Below are 17,833 nucleotides of genomic sequence, written 5' to 3'. Positions count from 1 at the left end.
GGAGACTGCTAGGCTTAGAAAGGACACACATGACCATACTGAACTGATAATGTCATCATCGGGTGGGTTAAGAGATGCCGACATGACAACAACATTGCTCAGTCAAATTTAACACGTTAAATCTACCTTGTGTGAAGTCCACTTTCTGGGGTTCTCTTTCAGTCGAGACCTCGACGTCACCACATATGGGATACGCCTTCCTGAGGCGCTTTGCTCCGAAGTCCTCTAAAACCACACCAGAATGGCTGATTGAGCTGTCAATCATCCCTCGTCAACCGAGCATATGATGTGACAGCGGAAATTACCTCATTCACCCTTCCTTCGCGGTGGACTTTGAATCCTCTATCGAAGACTAACTACTACGTTATTCATTCTTTGCACTACTTGGCTGTGTTTTGTCTCATTAGTTCATGACTGATAAGCTCACTGCAGCTGGTATTTTGCCCCTGCCAGAGCGTCGTCGAACTTTTTGGGCTGAATTGCGAGCGCTAGCGGCTAGCCCGCTAAGCTAGGCTATGTTCTATGAGAACATAGAAGGCTATGTGAGGAATGTGAGGATAGCTATATCCCACTTAAACTCCCTCGGTTTGATGATAAATTGGGAAAAGAGCCGGGTGAGGCCAAGCCAACAGACAGCTGTCGGAAACAAGGATAACAATTTGCAGAAGTGGATAGCAGTGTGACACTATGCCCCAATCCAGCATATCAGCCAAAAAATATTTCCTCTCACTACAGGACGAGGATTATTAGGCTTACTGCTTTTTCTCCCCCTCCGTTTGCGTCGGAGGATGTGCAGGTTTTGAATACGTTGTGTCCTGTCAGAGCCTTGCGCATTTACGTGAACCATACGAAAGACTGGCGGAGCTCTGAGCAGTTATTCATAACCCACAAGCACCATCATAAGTTATATATATAGCCTATATATATACTATATATAGTATACATTTTTCCCTACGGCCATCCTTGCCTTAGTTTATTGATCCCCATGATTTAGGTCAGCGCATCAGTATCATCAGTCATAGTGTTATGAGCCACGAGATGTGGATTTTATCTCCTCTGTGTGGTTAGGAACGCGGACAGGCTCGGCGTGGGGGGTATATGTTCCCATGGTTCCTATGGTGACGTCGAGGTCTCGACTGAAAGAGAACGTTGGGGCTATGATATAGCCCTGGTTCTCTGAGGGAGAGAACGAGACGTCACCACAGAGGGCCTCGCTCTGTCCGGTGCCTCAGTGTGTTCTGGCCACCGCGAATTAAGGGTGTAGTGGCATTCCGTCTGGATGTCAAAATAAGCCACAAACGAGCTGTAGGCACAGTAACTTCAGTCTGACGCGAATGACAGGAGATGTAATCCAGTTTAAAAACGTTTACTGAAAAAAGTTTAAATTACATTGTCACACGGTAGAAAAACTATGTGCTCTCATGCCTAACGCAGCTCTCTGCCCGACTCTACTGCACATGACGTCGCTCACTATATTAAAGGGAGCATCAATAATCAACATTCAATATACATCCATTAGTTTTTGTACATTTTATACATTACCTATGTCTTATACAATGACTAGAAATTATGAACTATGAATTTTGCATGATATTTAAATTAATTTATATTCTCACATTGTGGCTCTTACAAAGGGTTAATGAGGTCATTTCCGCTGTCACATCATATATATATGCTCGGTTGACGAGGGATGATTGACAGCTCAATCAGCCATTCTGGCGTGGTTTTAGAGGACTTCAGAGCAAAGCACCTCAGGAAGGCGTATCCCATATGTGGTGACATCTCGTTCTCTCCCTCAGAGAACCAGGGCTATATCATAGCCCCAACGTTTCTTTGTGTGTGCGTGGGGTGGTTCCCCCATTTGTTCATGTTTTACTTTATTAAAACAGAGTTTACAGCAGTTCTGTGCAATCTATGTGTAATAAGAGCGTAAAAATAAAACATAATTGATGTATACCGCCTTTATGCCTGCAAAAAAGTGAAAAAAAATGAAATTTGACAGCCTGAAATTTGTTCGCCCTCTGCCTAGTCCCAGAGGTCAAATCTGAAATGCCTCCACATCTGAAAACAAACTTCATGGTTTATAGAAACACTGGAGAAGCTTTCATGCTTTAGTCATAAAATGCACAATACCTTCCATACACGAGCTTATCTGCTCCACTATTTAGTTCAGTTACAGTTACAGTCTGTATCCTGTTTGCCTTCAGTTGGCTACACCTACAACACAAACAGACAGACAGATAGACAGACAGACAAGTAGGCAGACAGACAGACAGACAGAGAGGCAGACAGACAGACAGACAGACAGGTAGAGAGGCAGACAGACAGACAGACAGACAGGTAGAGAGGCAGACAGACAGACAAGTAGGCAGACAGACAGACAGACAGACAGGTAGAGAGGCAGACAGACAGGTAGAGGGGCAGACAGACAGACAGACAGGTAGAGAGGCAGACAGACAGACAAGTAGGCAGACAGACAGACAGACAGACAGGTAGAGAGGCAGACAGACAGGTAGAGGGGCAGACAGACAGACAGACAGACAGGTAGAGAGGCAGACAGACAGGTAGAGGGGCAGACAGACAGACAGGTAGAGAGGCAGACAGACAGGTAGAGGCAGACAGACAGACAGGTAGATAGGCAGATAGACAGACAGGTAGAGAGGCAGGCAGACAGACGGACAGACGGGTAAAGAGACAGACAGAGAGACAGACTAGGAGATCCAGTTTTGAAGTGAGTAAAGTCAATATTAGATTTCCAATACTGATCCATTGTTCTGAGTATCAACAGCCTGAAGTGAGTTAATGTCTGAACTCATATCTAATGTCTGCAGTATTGATGGATTCTACTTTAGTGGTTCCCATACTGTTAGTGTTCTGTCAGTCAGTTTTTATGGGTTTAAGGCAGCTGAAACCCTTTTGTTCATCATGGAGTCAGAAACATTAAATTTGACAGTGATAAATGACCCAGTCCACCAGGTGGCACTGTAATTCAACTTCAGATATTGTGAACTTTGACCATAAGCTTGGTACATATTCAGCTGATCTCTTCCAATGAGACCATTTTGAAAACCTTTTCCCATGGCTTCTTCAGTTTCTGACCTCTGACCCCAGGCTGCAGTAGCACAAACAGCTCAGTCTGATAAACAACTTGGTCTGAAATATCTCACAATCTGGATGATGACATTTCCTGAAATTTGGTGTACATGCTCTAGGTCTATGTTCTAGTCAAAATATGAAGTTTGATCATGATTGATTTAAGTGGGTGTGGTCTATGACATACTAACCCATACAATAATCATGTTGTAGCATAGCTTGTAGATCAAAGTGCGTTATATAAACAGTATGAACTTGACTGCCTTGTCTTTCAAGTGATTTCAAACGTGGAACAAGTTTCATGAACTTTGGCCCAAAGGGGGTGCTATAACCCTGATGGATAATTGTATCTGGTATATTGGGTTTTTTATGTACATTGTACTATTTTACTTTTTGCATAGCATGTCCTGTGATTGTGTGTGTTGTTTGCATTTCCTGCCCAGGGGCAACAGATGCAAATTAGCTGGAAGCTAAATGGTGTCATTTTTTTTTAAACTGTGCATTGTCCCTGTAAAGATAAAATAAATCATGTAATAATCTATAACGGTAATAATAATAATAATTATAAAGGCCATCTCACACAGCGGGCGAGTGACAGAAAACATCTTACCCATATCTATCCTCGCTCTGTTTGTTCCCTAAGGCTTTCTGTTTTTGGCCCAGTGAGTGAATTAGTGAGTGAATCAGTCAGCTGGACAACATGCTCACTGTAAATGTCGAGTCCTTAAGCAGGTTTCATGATATTGATAATGGATGAACATACTGATAATGAACATGTCAGTGAAAGCTCTCTTTTCTTCCCCCACAATGTATTCATAAACTTCTTCATGTGTTGCACGTGTGCAGTGGTGTCCTCCATGCCGAGCTTTACTTCCTGAACTGAGGAAAGCTTCAATCCAGCTGGCTGGACAGATGAAGTTTGGTACTCTGGACTGTACCATTCATCAGGACCTCTGTTCTATGGTAATTATATCTATATCTGAACTGTACCATTCATCAGTACCTCTGTTCTATGGTAAATATATCTATATCTGGACTGTACCATTAACCAGGACCTCTGTTCTATGGTAAATATATCTATATCTGGACTGTACCATTCACCACGATCTGGAGACAGACAGGTTCATACTTGAGACAGACAGCTGGATAGCGGAGACAGACAGGTTGATACTGGAGACAGCTTGATAGCAGAGACAGACAGGTTGATAGCAGAGACAGACAGGTTGCTGTTCAACTCAATACGATATCCTACACCACTACTTTTATAATCAGCTCTTTTGTCTTTTACCTCTGTCTGTCTGTCACTCTGTATCTTTCTTCCTGCCTGTCTCTCTCTCAGTATAATATCCAGGCATATCCAACTACAGTGATATTCAACCGTTCGTCTGTTCATGAATATGAAGGACACCATTCAGCTGACGGAATCCTGGAGTTCATACAGGTAATATATACATACTAATACTACATAGTAAATACTAATACTACAACTACTACTGATAGTATCCAAGTTTTTATGTCCATAAGGCAGTTAGTAAGGGTGAAGTGAGTGCAAGCTGTGATTTTGGTTGAAATGTAGAGGTTAGTGTCGTCGGCGTAGTGCCGGCGTTTGAAGCCATGGAGGTGGATGATTTTACCAAGGGGGAAGCATGTAGAGGACGAAGGGGACGGGGCCGAGCGCTGAGCCCTGGGGACACCATGGGGGACACCATGGGAGACTAGGGCTGGGTCAGATTTGTAGTTGTGTATCAGGAATAATCAGGCAACAGACAGTAGTCACGGTTGACCATTTACTCGGAAGAGTCTTGACAGATTACAAACAATCATGTCCTGGCTGGCCTGGCTCCTGACTGAGAACAACAGACTACCTTTATGGTAGGAGGTGTGGTCGGCAGGGCCCTGCTGGTCTAACAAGGAAATACATGACCATACTACACTCCCCTCCCTCTGATAATAACAGCCCAAAATTAGACAACAACAACAATAATGTCTGTCTAACTGGCCATGACAATTAAACAGTTTTACACACTTTTTTTTTTCTTATTTTTCTTTTTATATATATTTATATATATATATATATATATATATATATATACATATACATGAAGCAATGTCAGAAATTAATATCTGAAATAATCCAGAAGCTTGGATTCTCTGAGGTCTCTGAGACCTTCTCAGTTCAGACACATTCAGTTCAGGAGGAGGAGTGATATCATTAGACTCTGGTGAATCTATGGACTCAGCAGGCTCTGGACATGTTGGAGTTATCCCATTTCTAGTCATGAAGTTCTTGAATTCACCACTGGTGAAACTGGTTCCATTGTCTGAGACCACCATTTCTGGTAATCCAAACTGACTGAAGCTCTTCCTCAAACAGTCTATGGTGACCGCAGATGTGGAATTGGTGAGAGGATAGGCATCAATCCATTTAGAATGGGCATCCACAATAACCAAGAACATACGGCCCATGAAGGGACCAGCATAGTCCACATGCAACCATCTCCAAGGCTTGGCAGGCCACTCCCATGGATGCAAAGGAGTAGCAGCCGGTAGCTTCCTGTTTTCCTGGCATTTCAAGCAGGTGTTGATGAGCCCCTCCACTTCAGCATCCATATTGGGCCACCACACATAGCTCCTGGCGAGTCATGATACCTGGGTGTGACTGATGTAGTTGCTGTAATACAGCTGATCTTCTCTGAATTGGAATGATCACCCGGGCACCCCAAAGCACACATCCATCCTGTATACTGAGTTCATCTTGCCTCTGGAAATAAGGTGTGGGACATGGGTTATCAACATTATTTGGCCATCCCCTGAGAACATACTCACGCACTCGGGACAAGACTGCGGGATACGAACCCAACAGGCTTCTCCGAACCATCAGGCATCTTGTGTGACAGCACAGCTCCCACTCCATAAGGGGAAGCATCACAAGCCAGGAGCAACGCTTTCTTGGCATCATAGTGCACCAGGACCTGTGAAGACTGCAGTAGAACTTGTTCAAATGCCCTCTGCTGGGCAATTCCCCACCTCCACTTCATATCCTTCTTGAGCAATAAATGAAGTGGGGCTAACAGAGAGGACAAATTGGCCAGGAAACGATGATAATAATTCAACAACCCCAGGTAAGCCTTCACCTCACTGACATTGTTGGGGATAGGTGCCTCTCTGATTGCTGCCACTTTCTCTGCAATTGGGTGCAGTCCTGTGCTATCTATCTTATGTCCTAGGTAGACCACTTCTTTTTCAAGAAAAGTGCACTTAATCCTGAGTCTCAGTCCATGATCCTCCAGACGCTGCAACACCATGTCTTGAGATGCTCAACCTCACTTGGACCAGTGATAAGTATGTCATCCAGGTAAATCATCACATGGGGGATACCACGAAGAATCCCTTCCATGGTTCTCTGAAAGATAGCAGGACTAGAAGATACACCAAAAGGCAATCGTGTGTGTAGGTATACAATCCTCTATGTGTGTTCACAGTGACATAGGGCTTTGAGGAATCATACAGGACAATCTGAAGGTAGGCATGGCTCATATCAAGTTTTGAAAATGTCTCTCCCTCTGCCAGCTTGGCAAAAAGATCCTCAACTTTTGGAATTGGATACTGTTCCAGACTTGAGGCCTGATTAACTGTGAGTTTATAATCTCCACAGATTCTCACTTTGCTGCTTTGTGCTTCAGGGTCAACAGGTTTAAGCACTAGTACAATAGGTGCTGCCCACTCTGAATATTTGACAGGCTCTATCATTTTCTCTTCAAGCAGCCTATCCAACTCTGCATGAACGAGTGGTCTGACAGCATAGCATTTCTTCATCCTGGCATATTGTGCTGCACTAATGATAGTCGCACCACAGCCTGTATCCACTTCAAATTTAATTCCTGTACCATTAAGTGTCAGGTTCCTCTTAATAGGAGGTTCATTTGGAACATCCTGTCCCACACAATGCATGGAATATAGTGAATAACACACGTCTTGTTCCGATTCACTACTTTCCCCCTCCTTCACCAAGTGAGTTCTTCTAGCCTTATTCCATCTCTTATTGCCATTTCTTCTAGCCTCACTCTTCCAACTCTGTTTGTGTCTGTTTACTCTTTGCCTGACATGGCCTTTTAATGTGACCTTTCTTCCCACAATTGTGACAGATCTCATTGGCAAACCTGCACTCAGATGTTTCATGATGACCTCTGCATCTGTAGCACAGTTGCTCCTGTGACTGAGGGCCTGAGGAATACTGCGCCATCTTGTACACGTGACCCAATCTGGTGTTCCGTCCAGTGGCTCCAGCCTCATCAGTCCCTTGGCCCTGCAGATCTTTAACATCTTTGTTAGCACATTCCATCGCTTGAGCAGTTGTCCATGCTTTGTCAAATGTTAATTCTGTTTCTGACAGTAATCTTCTCTGAATCCTCTCATTGACACCACATACCAGTTTGTCTCTTAACATTCTCAAAAGAGAGTCTCCATAATTGCAATCTTGAGCCAGCCTCCTTAGTTCAGCTACATACTCAGCTATTGTTTCAACTTGCCTTCTTGTTCTAGTATTGAACTTGAATCTTGAAACAATCTCAATAGGCTTGGGATTGAAATGTTCCTTCAAAACATCCACCAGCTGTGTGCAAGTCTTTTCCCCTGGTTTCTGTGGACTAACCAGACTTCTTAATAGGCTATATGTGGCTGCCCCTACACCACTTAACAAAATAGCCCTCTTCTTTTCAGGCTCCTCAATATCATTGGCTTTAAAGAAGAATTCCAACATCTCACAGTACTCTTCCCATGTTTGAGTCTGGCCATCGAAAGGATTCACTCTTCCTACCGTGCCCATTTTGAGATATGTTAAGCAGTAGGCCTATGAAGAATCCAACCTCCACAATGGCTTTCCAAAGCCCCATTTTTGATCCTCGTCGCCAAAATATGTGGTGTCTTGGGTGAATCAGGAATAATCAGGCAACAGACAGTAGTCACGGTTGACCATTTACTCAGAAGAGTCTTGATAGATTACAATCATGGCCTGGCTGGCCTGGCATGGCATGGCTCCTGACTGAGAACAATAGACTACCTTTATGGTAGGAGGTGTGGTCAGCGGGCCCTGCTGGTCTAACAAGGAAATACATGACCATACTACAATACGTATGTGCTAGTGTCTGCCAGAGAGGTATGATCTAAACCAGGAGAGGGCAGGGTGAGGAGAACGGAGTGATTGATGTTGTCAGAAGCTGCAGTGAGGCCAGGATGGATTAGGATGGATGAGGACGGATGAGAATGTGAGAAGACCACAATCTGAAAAATGGAGATTATTTGTGACTTTGATGAGCATAGTTTCAGTGCTACGCTTTGCTCTGAATCCAGATTGAAAAAGTTAAAATGCTTTGAGTTCAGGTGGTTTATTTTTTGAGAGGCTACAGGAAGTTGCGGTATTTTTGTCAGAAAGGGAAAGTTGTACATGGGTCAGTAGTTGTTGAGGTTGTCTGGGTCAAGTTTTAAAGCTAAGAAACATAGCCAGTGGAAAGAAAGGAGTTGATTGCAAAGGTGATAAGTGGGCTGACTGTGGCCATAACAAAGGTAGAGGGTATGGGGTTCAGAGTGGGTAGAGGCGGAGGTGGCCAGTTGGGTGTGTTGCATTTATCAGCTGTGAAGGGCTGAGAGGTATTGTCCGTAGGTTTGAGGATCTTGTCTGTTGTTGAGAAGAGGACCTTGGGTTTGCCGTAGTCGGACTGAATGAGGTTGGAGTAGTTGGTGGACAAGCAGGGCTTCTTTGTATTTCCAAAGCTGGTCTTTGTAGGCTTGGGTATACATGCTGAGGCTTGTTTTCCTGCAGAGCCTTTCAGGTTCTTCCTTGTTTCATATGTTGCAGTTCAGGGGGAACCCAAGGAACAGAGTGAGCTAACGAGACAGATCAGGTTTTGATGCTGCTCTACTGATCCAAGCAGGTGGAGAGCATGTCCTAAAGATTAGCAAGGTCTGAAGGGGATTGGTTCTCAGTGGGTGTGGCAGTGGGCATTTTTCAAAGAGACGTGGACAGATGCAAACTTAAGGTTGTGGACGGTTATGGTGTGTTGGCTAATAAACAATAAAAATGAAGAATAATAGAAATGAGTGCTGGAGCTGCTACAACCGGGGTCCACTCGCTCAGCGGCATTATGAATCCTTGTACTGCTACTGCTGCTAACACTATGTCTATTATGATTACTAGGGCTGTGACATTGACCAAAAATTACAATTCAAATATTTAGATATGAAATGCATATAAAATCGATATTTTATTATATATTTTTTTAAATCAATAACGTTAATGTATTTCTAGTGTTATACTGGGTGTGTCCACTAGAGGGCAATATAGTCAAGGTTTTGACCAAAGAGTGACAACGGCAGTTCATTTAAAAAGATTTATTAACAAAACAAACAGAAACAGCAGTTAGCTTCCTGCCGCGGTCGCACTGATGCATCAGAAAACAGACAGAATTACTGACAGATTTCTGTCCGTTGGGCTGTTTGGAACGTCAACGTGTTTGCCGCTATTTAAAAAAAAAAAAAAGTAGGAATGTCTCGTATTTGCTAAACGGACAGTGATGAATCCGTCCAGAAAAAGTTCAACTGGGTAGAACTTTCTGTCCGTCCAAACGGACATCTGACGGAGACGGAAGCGTCATCAGCGTTGCCCGGACAACGGACAACTCTCACTGAAAATAAATTGAAATGAACGGAGCGTTCCGGATCAGTGTGGTCGCGCTACTTCAATGGCAAGATTCTCTGGTGTGCTAATAATCTTTTCAATGGGTGCTCCTGCAGCTGCGGGACGAGTGTTAGTAGCCATTTATCAACTTATTGAAGTTTTGTTTCCTGGTTAGAACGATCCTGACTGTTTTGATCACGTGAAACTGAGTGATCAAAATAGGCGATGCAATTGGTTAGCCAATATCGAATGTTACCTTTGATGTTCGAATATGGCAATCAATGAATGCTTTCGATAATTTATCGATTAACGAATGTCAGTGTCACAGCACTAATGGTTACTACAGTTACTACTTCTACTACTAAATAATAATAAACAGTTAATAATACTTAGTTAACGCAGTGCCTGTCTGTCTCTAGGATCTGGTCAATCCATCTGTTGTGGTGTTGGATCCTGCCGGCTTCACAGAGAGAGTTAAAGGTAAAACTTGTCCTGGTACTAACTACTAGTCCTGGTACTAACTACTAACCCTTGGTAATGTGGTTCTATGTGTTGTGGTTCTAGGTCGGGCTGAAGGACAGATCTGGGCGGTGGATTTCTACGCTCCCTGGTGTGGCCCTTGTCAGGCTCTCATGCCGGAGTGGAGACGCATGGCCAGGGTACAACACACACACACACACACACACACACACACACACACACACTATACAAACAATATACACACACACTACACATGCACACTACATGTGTATACTATGGTAAGCATGAACATCCTCACAAACTACACACACTTCACAGTGAAATCAACATTACCAGTATGTCTCTCTGACCTGTCTAGCTGCTCTCAGGTCAGGTCCTGGTTGGTTCGGTTGACAGTCTAACCTGTCTGTCTCTCTGACCTGTCTAGCTGCTCTCAGGTCAGATCCTGGTTGGTTCGGTGGACTGTCAGCGGTTCCAGTCCTTCTGTCAGAGTCAGGGTGTGAGGTCGTACCCCGAAATCCGCCTGTACCCACAAAACACCCGGCAACCAGACCGATACATGTATGTACCACACATTAAACTACATGTATGTATATTATAAACTACATGTATCATATGTTAAATTATGTGTGGATGATCAGGTGTGTTTAATATGTAACACTTCATTTACATATTGATTTTTATTGGCTTTCACCTGGGCCGCTGAGTTTTATGAATATGGATCATTATTTCATTCTGAATGGTGTTAGCGTAGCACTGACATGTTAGCGTACATTGACATGTTGGCGTAGCATTGACATGTTAGCGTAGCACTGACATGTTGGCGTAGCATTGACATGTTAGCGTAGCACTGACATGTTAGCGTAGCATTGACATGCTAGCATAGCATTGACATGTTAGCGTAGCACTGACATGTTAGCGTAGCATTGACATGTTAGTGTAGCATTGACATGTTAGCGTAGCATTAACATGTTAGCATTAGCCTAGCATTAATCAGTTGAGTTTTTCCTCAATATTGGAAGAATGTCTCCAGCTTTTATTCAATTACATTGTAAATATTATTGATCTGCCTGTCTGTCTATCTACCTGTCTGTCTCTCTAGGAGTTATAATGGTTGGCATAGAGATGCCCAGTCACTGAGGGTGTGGGCACTAAGGTGAGACACACACACACACACACACACACAAACTGGATATTAGGGGTGTGGTTACAGCACTCTGTCTGTCTGTCTGTCTGCCTGTCTGTCTGCCTGCCTGTCTGTCTGCCTGCCTGTCTGCCTCCCCAGAGTCCTATAGATCTGTGGTTGAGCTAACGTTTTGTGTCTGCAGCTCTCTCCCCAGGGTGTCGGTGGATCTGACTCCAGAGTCCTATAGATCTCTGGTTCTGTCAGGTCGGGAACACTGGGTGATCGACTTCTACGCCCCCTGGTGCGGACCCTGCCAACACTTTGCCCCCGAGTTCGAAGTCCTGGCCCGGGTGAGAGACATAGACACACAGTGAGAGAGAGAGACATAGACACACAGTGAGAGAGAGAGACATAGACACACAGTGAGAGAGAGAGACATAGACACACAATGAGAGAGAGACAGAGAGAGAGACATAGACACACAGTGAGAGAGAGAGAGAGGGCGAGAGAGAGTGACATAGACACACAGTGAGAGAGAGAGAGACAGACATACACACACACAGAGAGAGATATAGACACAGTGAGAGAGAGAGAGAGAGACATAGACAGTGAGAGAGAGAGAGACAGATAGTGAGAGAGACAGAGAGAGAGAGAGAGGGCAGTTAGTCAGGTTGTTAGTTTGTTATTCAAGTCAGTCTGGTTTGTAGTTAGTGAGAAGGTTGGAGGTGCAGATACCGAATACTAAATGTATTTATATTTCAGTTTATTCATGTTGTTAATGGGGAGGTTCTAAGCCATATTATTAAAGGGAGGTTCTGCGTGTTTGTCAGATTCTTAAAGGGGAGGTTCGGTCTGGGAAGGTCGACTGTCAGGCTCATTATCAGACCTGTCAATCAGCTGGAGTCACCGCCTACCCCACCGTCCGGTTCTACCCCTACCTCGGAACAACAAGGGTGAGAACACACACACACACACACACACAACCACCACTAGTTCTATAGAAACAAAGTTAATGAACATAACCATGGTTATGTGGGCTAAGTGGATCACATGTAGTTTCTTTCCATGCTGCAGGATGAGTTCTGATGCTCCATCAGTAAACTGAGATATCAGCTCATATATCCAAGGTTACCTTCGTAACCGTCATGTAGCGCTATACTGAATCAGTACCAGATCACACAGTGAGGTATAGTGAGGTGTGAAAAGGGCATAGGTCAGGCTCCGCCCCTTCCTGTGAAGCCCCAGTGGCATCAGTGTCAGGTCGCCTGCGGTCTGCTGCGGGCCGCTGTGCCGCATGCTGCAGCCGCTGCATGCAGCCGGTCTGAGGAGGCGGACATGCAACATGTTCTGCTCACAGCAGGTTTTCCCTCGGGGAAACTTTACCGTCTTACTGTGTGTCGGTGTGCAGCTGCTGCTTCGTCTGCAGAGGAACAACACAGGAAGCTTCAGTAAAGCAGCGCAGGCCGACCGCAGCTGTCACACAAACATACAGCAGGATAACAGATAACAGAAGGGTTAACTCTATCTCTAACTCTATCTCTATCTGTAACTATCTCTGTCTGTAACTCTATCTCTATCTGTAACTCTCTCTATCTGTAACTAACTATCTCTATCTCTATCTGTAACTCTATCTCTATCTGTAACTAACTATCTCTATCTCTATCTGTAACTCTATCTCTATCTGTAACTCTATCTCTATCTCGAACTTTAACTCTAACTCTATCTCTAACTCTATCTCTAACTACCGTTTCTATTCAGCCATCATAGAAAGCATCCTCACTTCATCCATAACAGTCTGGTACAGCAGTTTGGACACTCACTCCCGGAATAAATTACAGCGCATTGTCAACAAATCATCCAAAATCATTGGCATCCCCCTCCCATCAATCGAATCACTTCATTACAAACAGACAGTGAAAAGGGCAAGAAAAATAATTTCTGACCCCACTCACCCAGCACACCATGTTTGCCAGCTGTTGCCCTCTGGGAGGCGCTACAGTTCTCTGCTCACCAAAACAACCCGTTTTAAAAACAGCTTCTTTCCAACTGCCCTACGAACTCTGAACTCCCTCTGACAATTCCATTATGTCTATGCTGTGTCTATGATGTTTTGTTTCATATTCAGTTATCTATTACTATGGCCATGAAACATTGTGCAATATATGTTATGTTTACTGTACTGTGATGTGGGTCCTGTACTGTATATTGTACTGATTGTATGTTATACTGATGTTTTTATGTTGGAACCTTGCTTAATGTATTGAAAACAAATTCCACCAGCCTGGCTGTGTGGTCATTAAAGAATCTAATCTAATCTAAATCTATCTCTAACGCTATCTCTAACTCTATCTCTAACTATCTCTCTAACTATCTCTATTTCTGTCTCTAACTATCTAACTCTATCTCTAACTATCTCTATCTCTAACTCTATAACTCTATCTCTAACCCTATCTCTAACTATCTCTATTTCGATCTCTATCTCTAACTATCTCTAACTCTATACTAACTCTATCTATAACTCTATCTCTAACTCTCTATTTCTATCTCTAACTATCTATCTCTATCTATAACTCTATCTCTAACCCTATCTAATTATCTCTGTTTCGATCTCTATCTCTAACTATCTATCTCTAACTCTATCACTAACTCTATCTATAACTCTATCTCTAACTCTCTCTATTTCTATCTCTAACTATCTATCTCTAACTCTATCTCTATCTCTAACTATCTCTATTTATATCTCTATCTCTAACTCTGTCTATCTCTATTTCTATCTCTAACTCTATCTCTAACTCTATCTCTAATTCTATCTCTAACTATCTCTATTTCTATCTCTATCTCTAACTATGTAACTATCTCTATTTCTATCTCTATCTCTAACTATCTCTAACTCTATCTCTAACTCTATCTCTAACTCTAACTATCTCTATTTCTATCTCTATCTCTAACTATCTCTCTAACTCTATCTCTAACTATCTCTATTTCTATCTCTATCTCTAACTATCTAACTCTAACTCTATCTCTAACTATCTCTATTTCTATCTCTATCTCTAACTATCTCTATTTCTATCTCTAACTATCTCTAACTAGCTCTATTTCTATCTCTATCTCTAACTATCTATCTCTAACTCTTACGGTTCCAACGGAACATAGTGGCAGGAGCAGCAGAGCACCAGCTAGCTAGCTGCTAAATATATTCTGATAAACAACCAACACAGAACTAAGGCAGGAAGTGGAACTAGGTGCTGCTGATATGAAATTAGCTGCAGATCTACACACAATATCCTGCTGCATCATCCAGTACTGCTCTGTGTGTGTGTGTGTGTGTGTGTGTGTGTTTTAACAGCACCAGCAGGGCGGGGAACACGTGAACAGCCGGGACGCTAACGTGATTGCTGACATCATCAGACAGCGACTAGAACAATTATCGCCACGGTTACACAACAAACTCAAGGTAACGATTAGTTAGGGTGAGGACAAATCCAGTCAGTAAACCTGTTAACCAGTCAGTAAACCAGTAAGTAAACCAGTCAGTCAGTAAACCAGTTAGTAAACCAGTCAGTCAGTAAACCAGTTAGTAAACCAGTCAGTCAGTAAACCAGTTAGTAAACCAGATAAAGTGACGTGGCGTCCATCTTGTCTCTCCAGGACGAGCTGTGAGGATCAGGGGGCGGAGCCAAGGGAAGGACCAGCAATCTGATTGGACTGGGAGGAACAGAAAGGGATTTGATTGGTCAATCCCAACACCAATCACACTCCTCGACAGACAGACAGGCAGACTGACTGACTGACTGCTCTGTTCCACCTGAATGTACTGAACATACACACACACACACACTTACACTTACTTTTCTGCCTTGTTTTTACTTTGTCTCCATTGTTTGTATTTACTCTGTGAAGTAAAACTCTGGGGCAGTGCATAGAGAACTGTTACTGACACACACACACACACACACACACACACATTCATCCACACACACACACACAGAGAAGTTGATATTGTGTTTTATGTCATGTTGTTTATCATGTAGAACTGTTGGAATTCAGTTTCTGTGAAATTAAAAATGAGAAATGTTTCTATTATTCGGAATCCCTGACCATCTGTAGTTAATTGACCAGTAACACTGACCGTCAGTACTGACCGTCAGTACTGACCAGTAACACTGACCGTCAGTACTGACCGTCAGTACTGACGGTAGCAGGAACCTTCATATTAAATGGGTTTACTACAAAGAGCTATTGCTACCTTCCTGTGGGGTTACTACTGGTTTAGTGCTGCCAGTACTGGGTTAGTACTGGGTTAGTACTGATAGTACTGGGTTAGTACTGATAGTACTGGGTTAGTACTGGGTTAGTACTGATAGTACTGGGTTAGTACTGATAGTACTGGGTTAGTACTAGGTTAGTTCTGGTTTAGTACTGGGTTAGTACTGGTTTAGTACTGTTAGTACTAGGTTACTACTGGTTTAGTACTGGGTTAGTACTGTTAGTACTAGGTTACTACTGGTTTAGTACTGGGTTACTACTACTAGTAAGTCAAGTATATGATTTACATACCATATTACATACATGTCATACATACTACATCATATACATACATAAACATTAGGGGTGTAACGGTTCAGAAAGCTTATATATATATACTATTATAAAATATTTGTTACAATATTCATTAACAATCTGTTAAACAGTTGTAGACGTTTTGCAGCCCCCGATCTAAAGTTGCAGCATATAACATTCATTCAACATTTGTGGTGACAAAGGAAAGACAAACAAAAGTACAATGACAGTAATCCTATTTTATTGTTCACTGCCTGCAGGTAAATCACATGACTGCTCTCAAACAGACCAGTGGAAAACCAAAGTGACACAGTATAGTTGACATTTGCACAAACTGCTGAATTGAAAGCAACCCAGTTTGGGTAGTTTCCAACACAGCTGGGTAACTACTGGACAGAACACACGCTGGGTTAATCTAACACAGCAAGATGGGTTGAGTATTCCATCAAAATGTTGGATCATATAGACTAGAATGCTGAGTTCATTCTACCTCATAAATAGGTTATTTTCATGTTTCCTTACAGTGAAATCTGTATGTCTAGTTAAACAGTTACATGACTCGGATGTGCAGGCCTACTTCACAATACATTCAAGATTTGGTAATGTGACTCATACAAACATGCATTAATAAACACATTTTTAAACACAATGTTAGAGTTTTGAAAAATCATGAATAGCAATAATCAATAGCTAAATTTTTTTAAACATTTGAAACTTTTAAATAAGTTTTACAAGTTTTCAATTCCACGGCAGGCACAATATTAAACTGGAATCAATAAAAATATCAACAGTAACATTATAACAAGCCCATAAAAAGTCCAATAGCTTACATGCAGTGGTTCGTCTATCGGTTTTTTTCCCACAGTGCAGCCGAGGGCATCGTGGGGCAAATTCAGGTCAGGCAGGTAACAGTTAGTGAGATGATGCGCTTCGTGAGATGGCCTCTAGAGGGCGTCTGGCTAAGAGATGCTGTGTTTCCCATACAGAAGCACAAAATCAAAAGTTGGTCAATGTAGAGAAATGGATCTAAATTGATCTCTAATACGCCTGATGTCGCATCACGTCATGTTTCTCATTGGAGAAGCACAGACAGCAGACCAGCAGACTGAACTCGATCCACAGAGTCTCCCGGTATGAAAACAGAAGTGAAACTTTGTGTTAGTAACAGGATTTGTAAACGGTAACCGTTTACAAATGTCTTCTGCTGCCCAACAGTAGGTAATGTATAGCCCACCTTTAACTAACATTAGTGGAATTATTTAACCAATAACTGTCACAGTGCTTCAGTGCATTGTATTGTATTGAATTGAACTCATGCGCCGTGGGTCTGTACAAGATCTGTGCTTGTTGACGTGACGTGTCACGCGCACAGCATTTTGGGAACTCCAGCATTTGCCAGGTATCGGCTTCTATTTTCATTTGGAGATGAGACCGACACACCTGTTGAGCTCGACTCTTTAGCTTCTGAAATGGTCTGTTCCTGTTGTGTGAAAAACTGCACCAACAAGTCTCATGATCGAAAACTCAACAATGGACCCTAACCCTAGCTTGACTTTCATCTATACTAGCATGATATATTGTGATAAAGCAGCGTTAGATCGCTTTTGTTAGCTGTAACACATCCCCTGCTTCCTCCAAAACATTTGTTTTTTTTATGTGACCCTTAAATGAAGCACGGAGATGAAGTAAAGTCTACCGTTAGTGCGATCGCTAACGCTAGCGAACGCTAACATTAGCTAACAATCGTTAGTTAATTAATTAATTTGTTCATCATTAAAGCCCCTGTGTGTAGGATTTGAAAATTGTTGATTTTGGCGACTCCTAGTGGTAGTCAAAAAAAGACACCGTCGCAAACGTCTTTGCAACCTCTTAGTGGTGTTTGTGACCCCGCTTCATACAGC

At 42.7% G+C, this 17,833-nt stretch overlaps 1 protein-coding gene across 1 annotated transcript in view; it reads left to right on the top strand.

Moving 5' to 3' along the window:
* dnajc10 (DnaJ (Hsp40) homolog, subfamily C, member 10) overlaps positions 1 to 15,455 on the top strand; it is a 37,301-nt gene extending 21,846 nt beyond the window's left edge. Inside the window, exons 16-25 of the mRNA XM_071898473.2 lie at positions 3,940 to 4,056; positions 4,433 to 4,534; positions 10,186 to 10,246; positions 10,331 to 10,425; positions 10,674 to 10,807; positions 11,349 to 11,402; positions 11,575 to 11,722; positions 12,203 to 12,325; positions 14,719 to 14,826; positions 15,021 to 15,455. Of these exons, the coding sequence (XP_071754574.1) occupies positions 3,940 to 4,056; positions 4,433 to 4,534; positions 10,186 to 10,246; positions 10,331 to 10,425; positions 10,674 to 10,807; positions 11,349 to 11,402; positions 11,575 to 11,722; positions 12,203 to 12,325; positions 14,719 to 14,826; positions 15,021 to 15,032 (954 nt within the window). The 3' untranslated portion in view covers positions 15,033 to 15,455. The remainder of the gene's footprint in view (positions 1 to 3,939; positions 4,057 to 4,432; positions 4,535 to 10,185; positions 10,247 to 10,330; positions 10,426 to 10,673; positions 10,808 to 11,348; positions 11,403 to 11,574; positions 11,723 to 12,202; positions 12,326 to 14,718; positions 14,827 to 15,020) is intronic.
* Positions 15,456 to 17,833: the final 2,378 nt, after the last annotated feature.

This window comes from Centroberyx gerrardi, chromosome 10, assembly GCF_048128805.1.
Source record: "Centroberyx gerrardi isolate f3 chromosome 10, fCenGer3.hap1.cur.20231027, whole genome shotgun sequence".
NCBI lineage: Eukaryota > Metazoa > Chordata > Actinopteri > Beryciformes > Berycidae > Centroberyx > Centroberyx gerrardi.
This window is presented reverse-complemented; position numbering and strand designations above follow the sequence as displayed.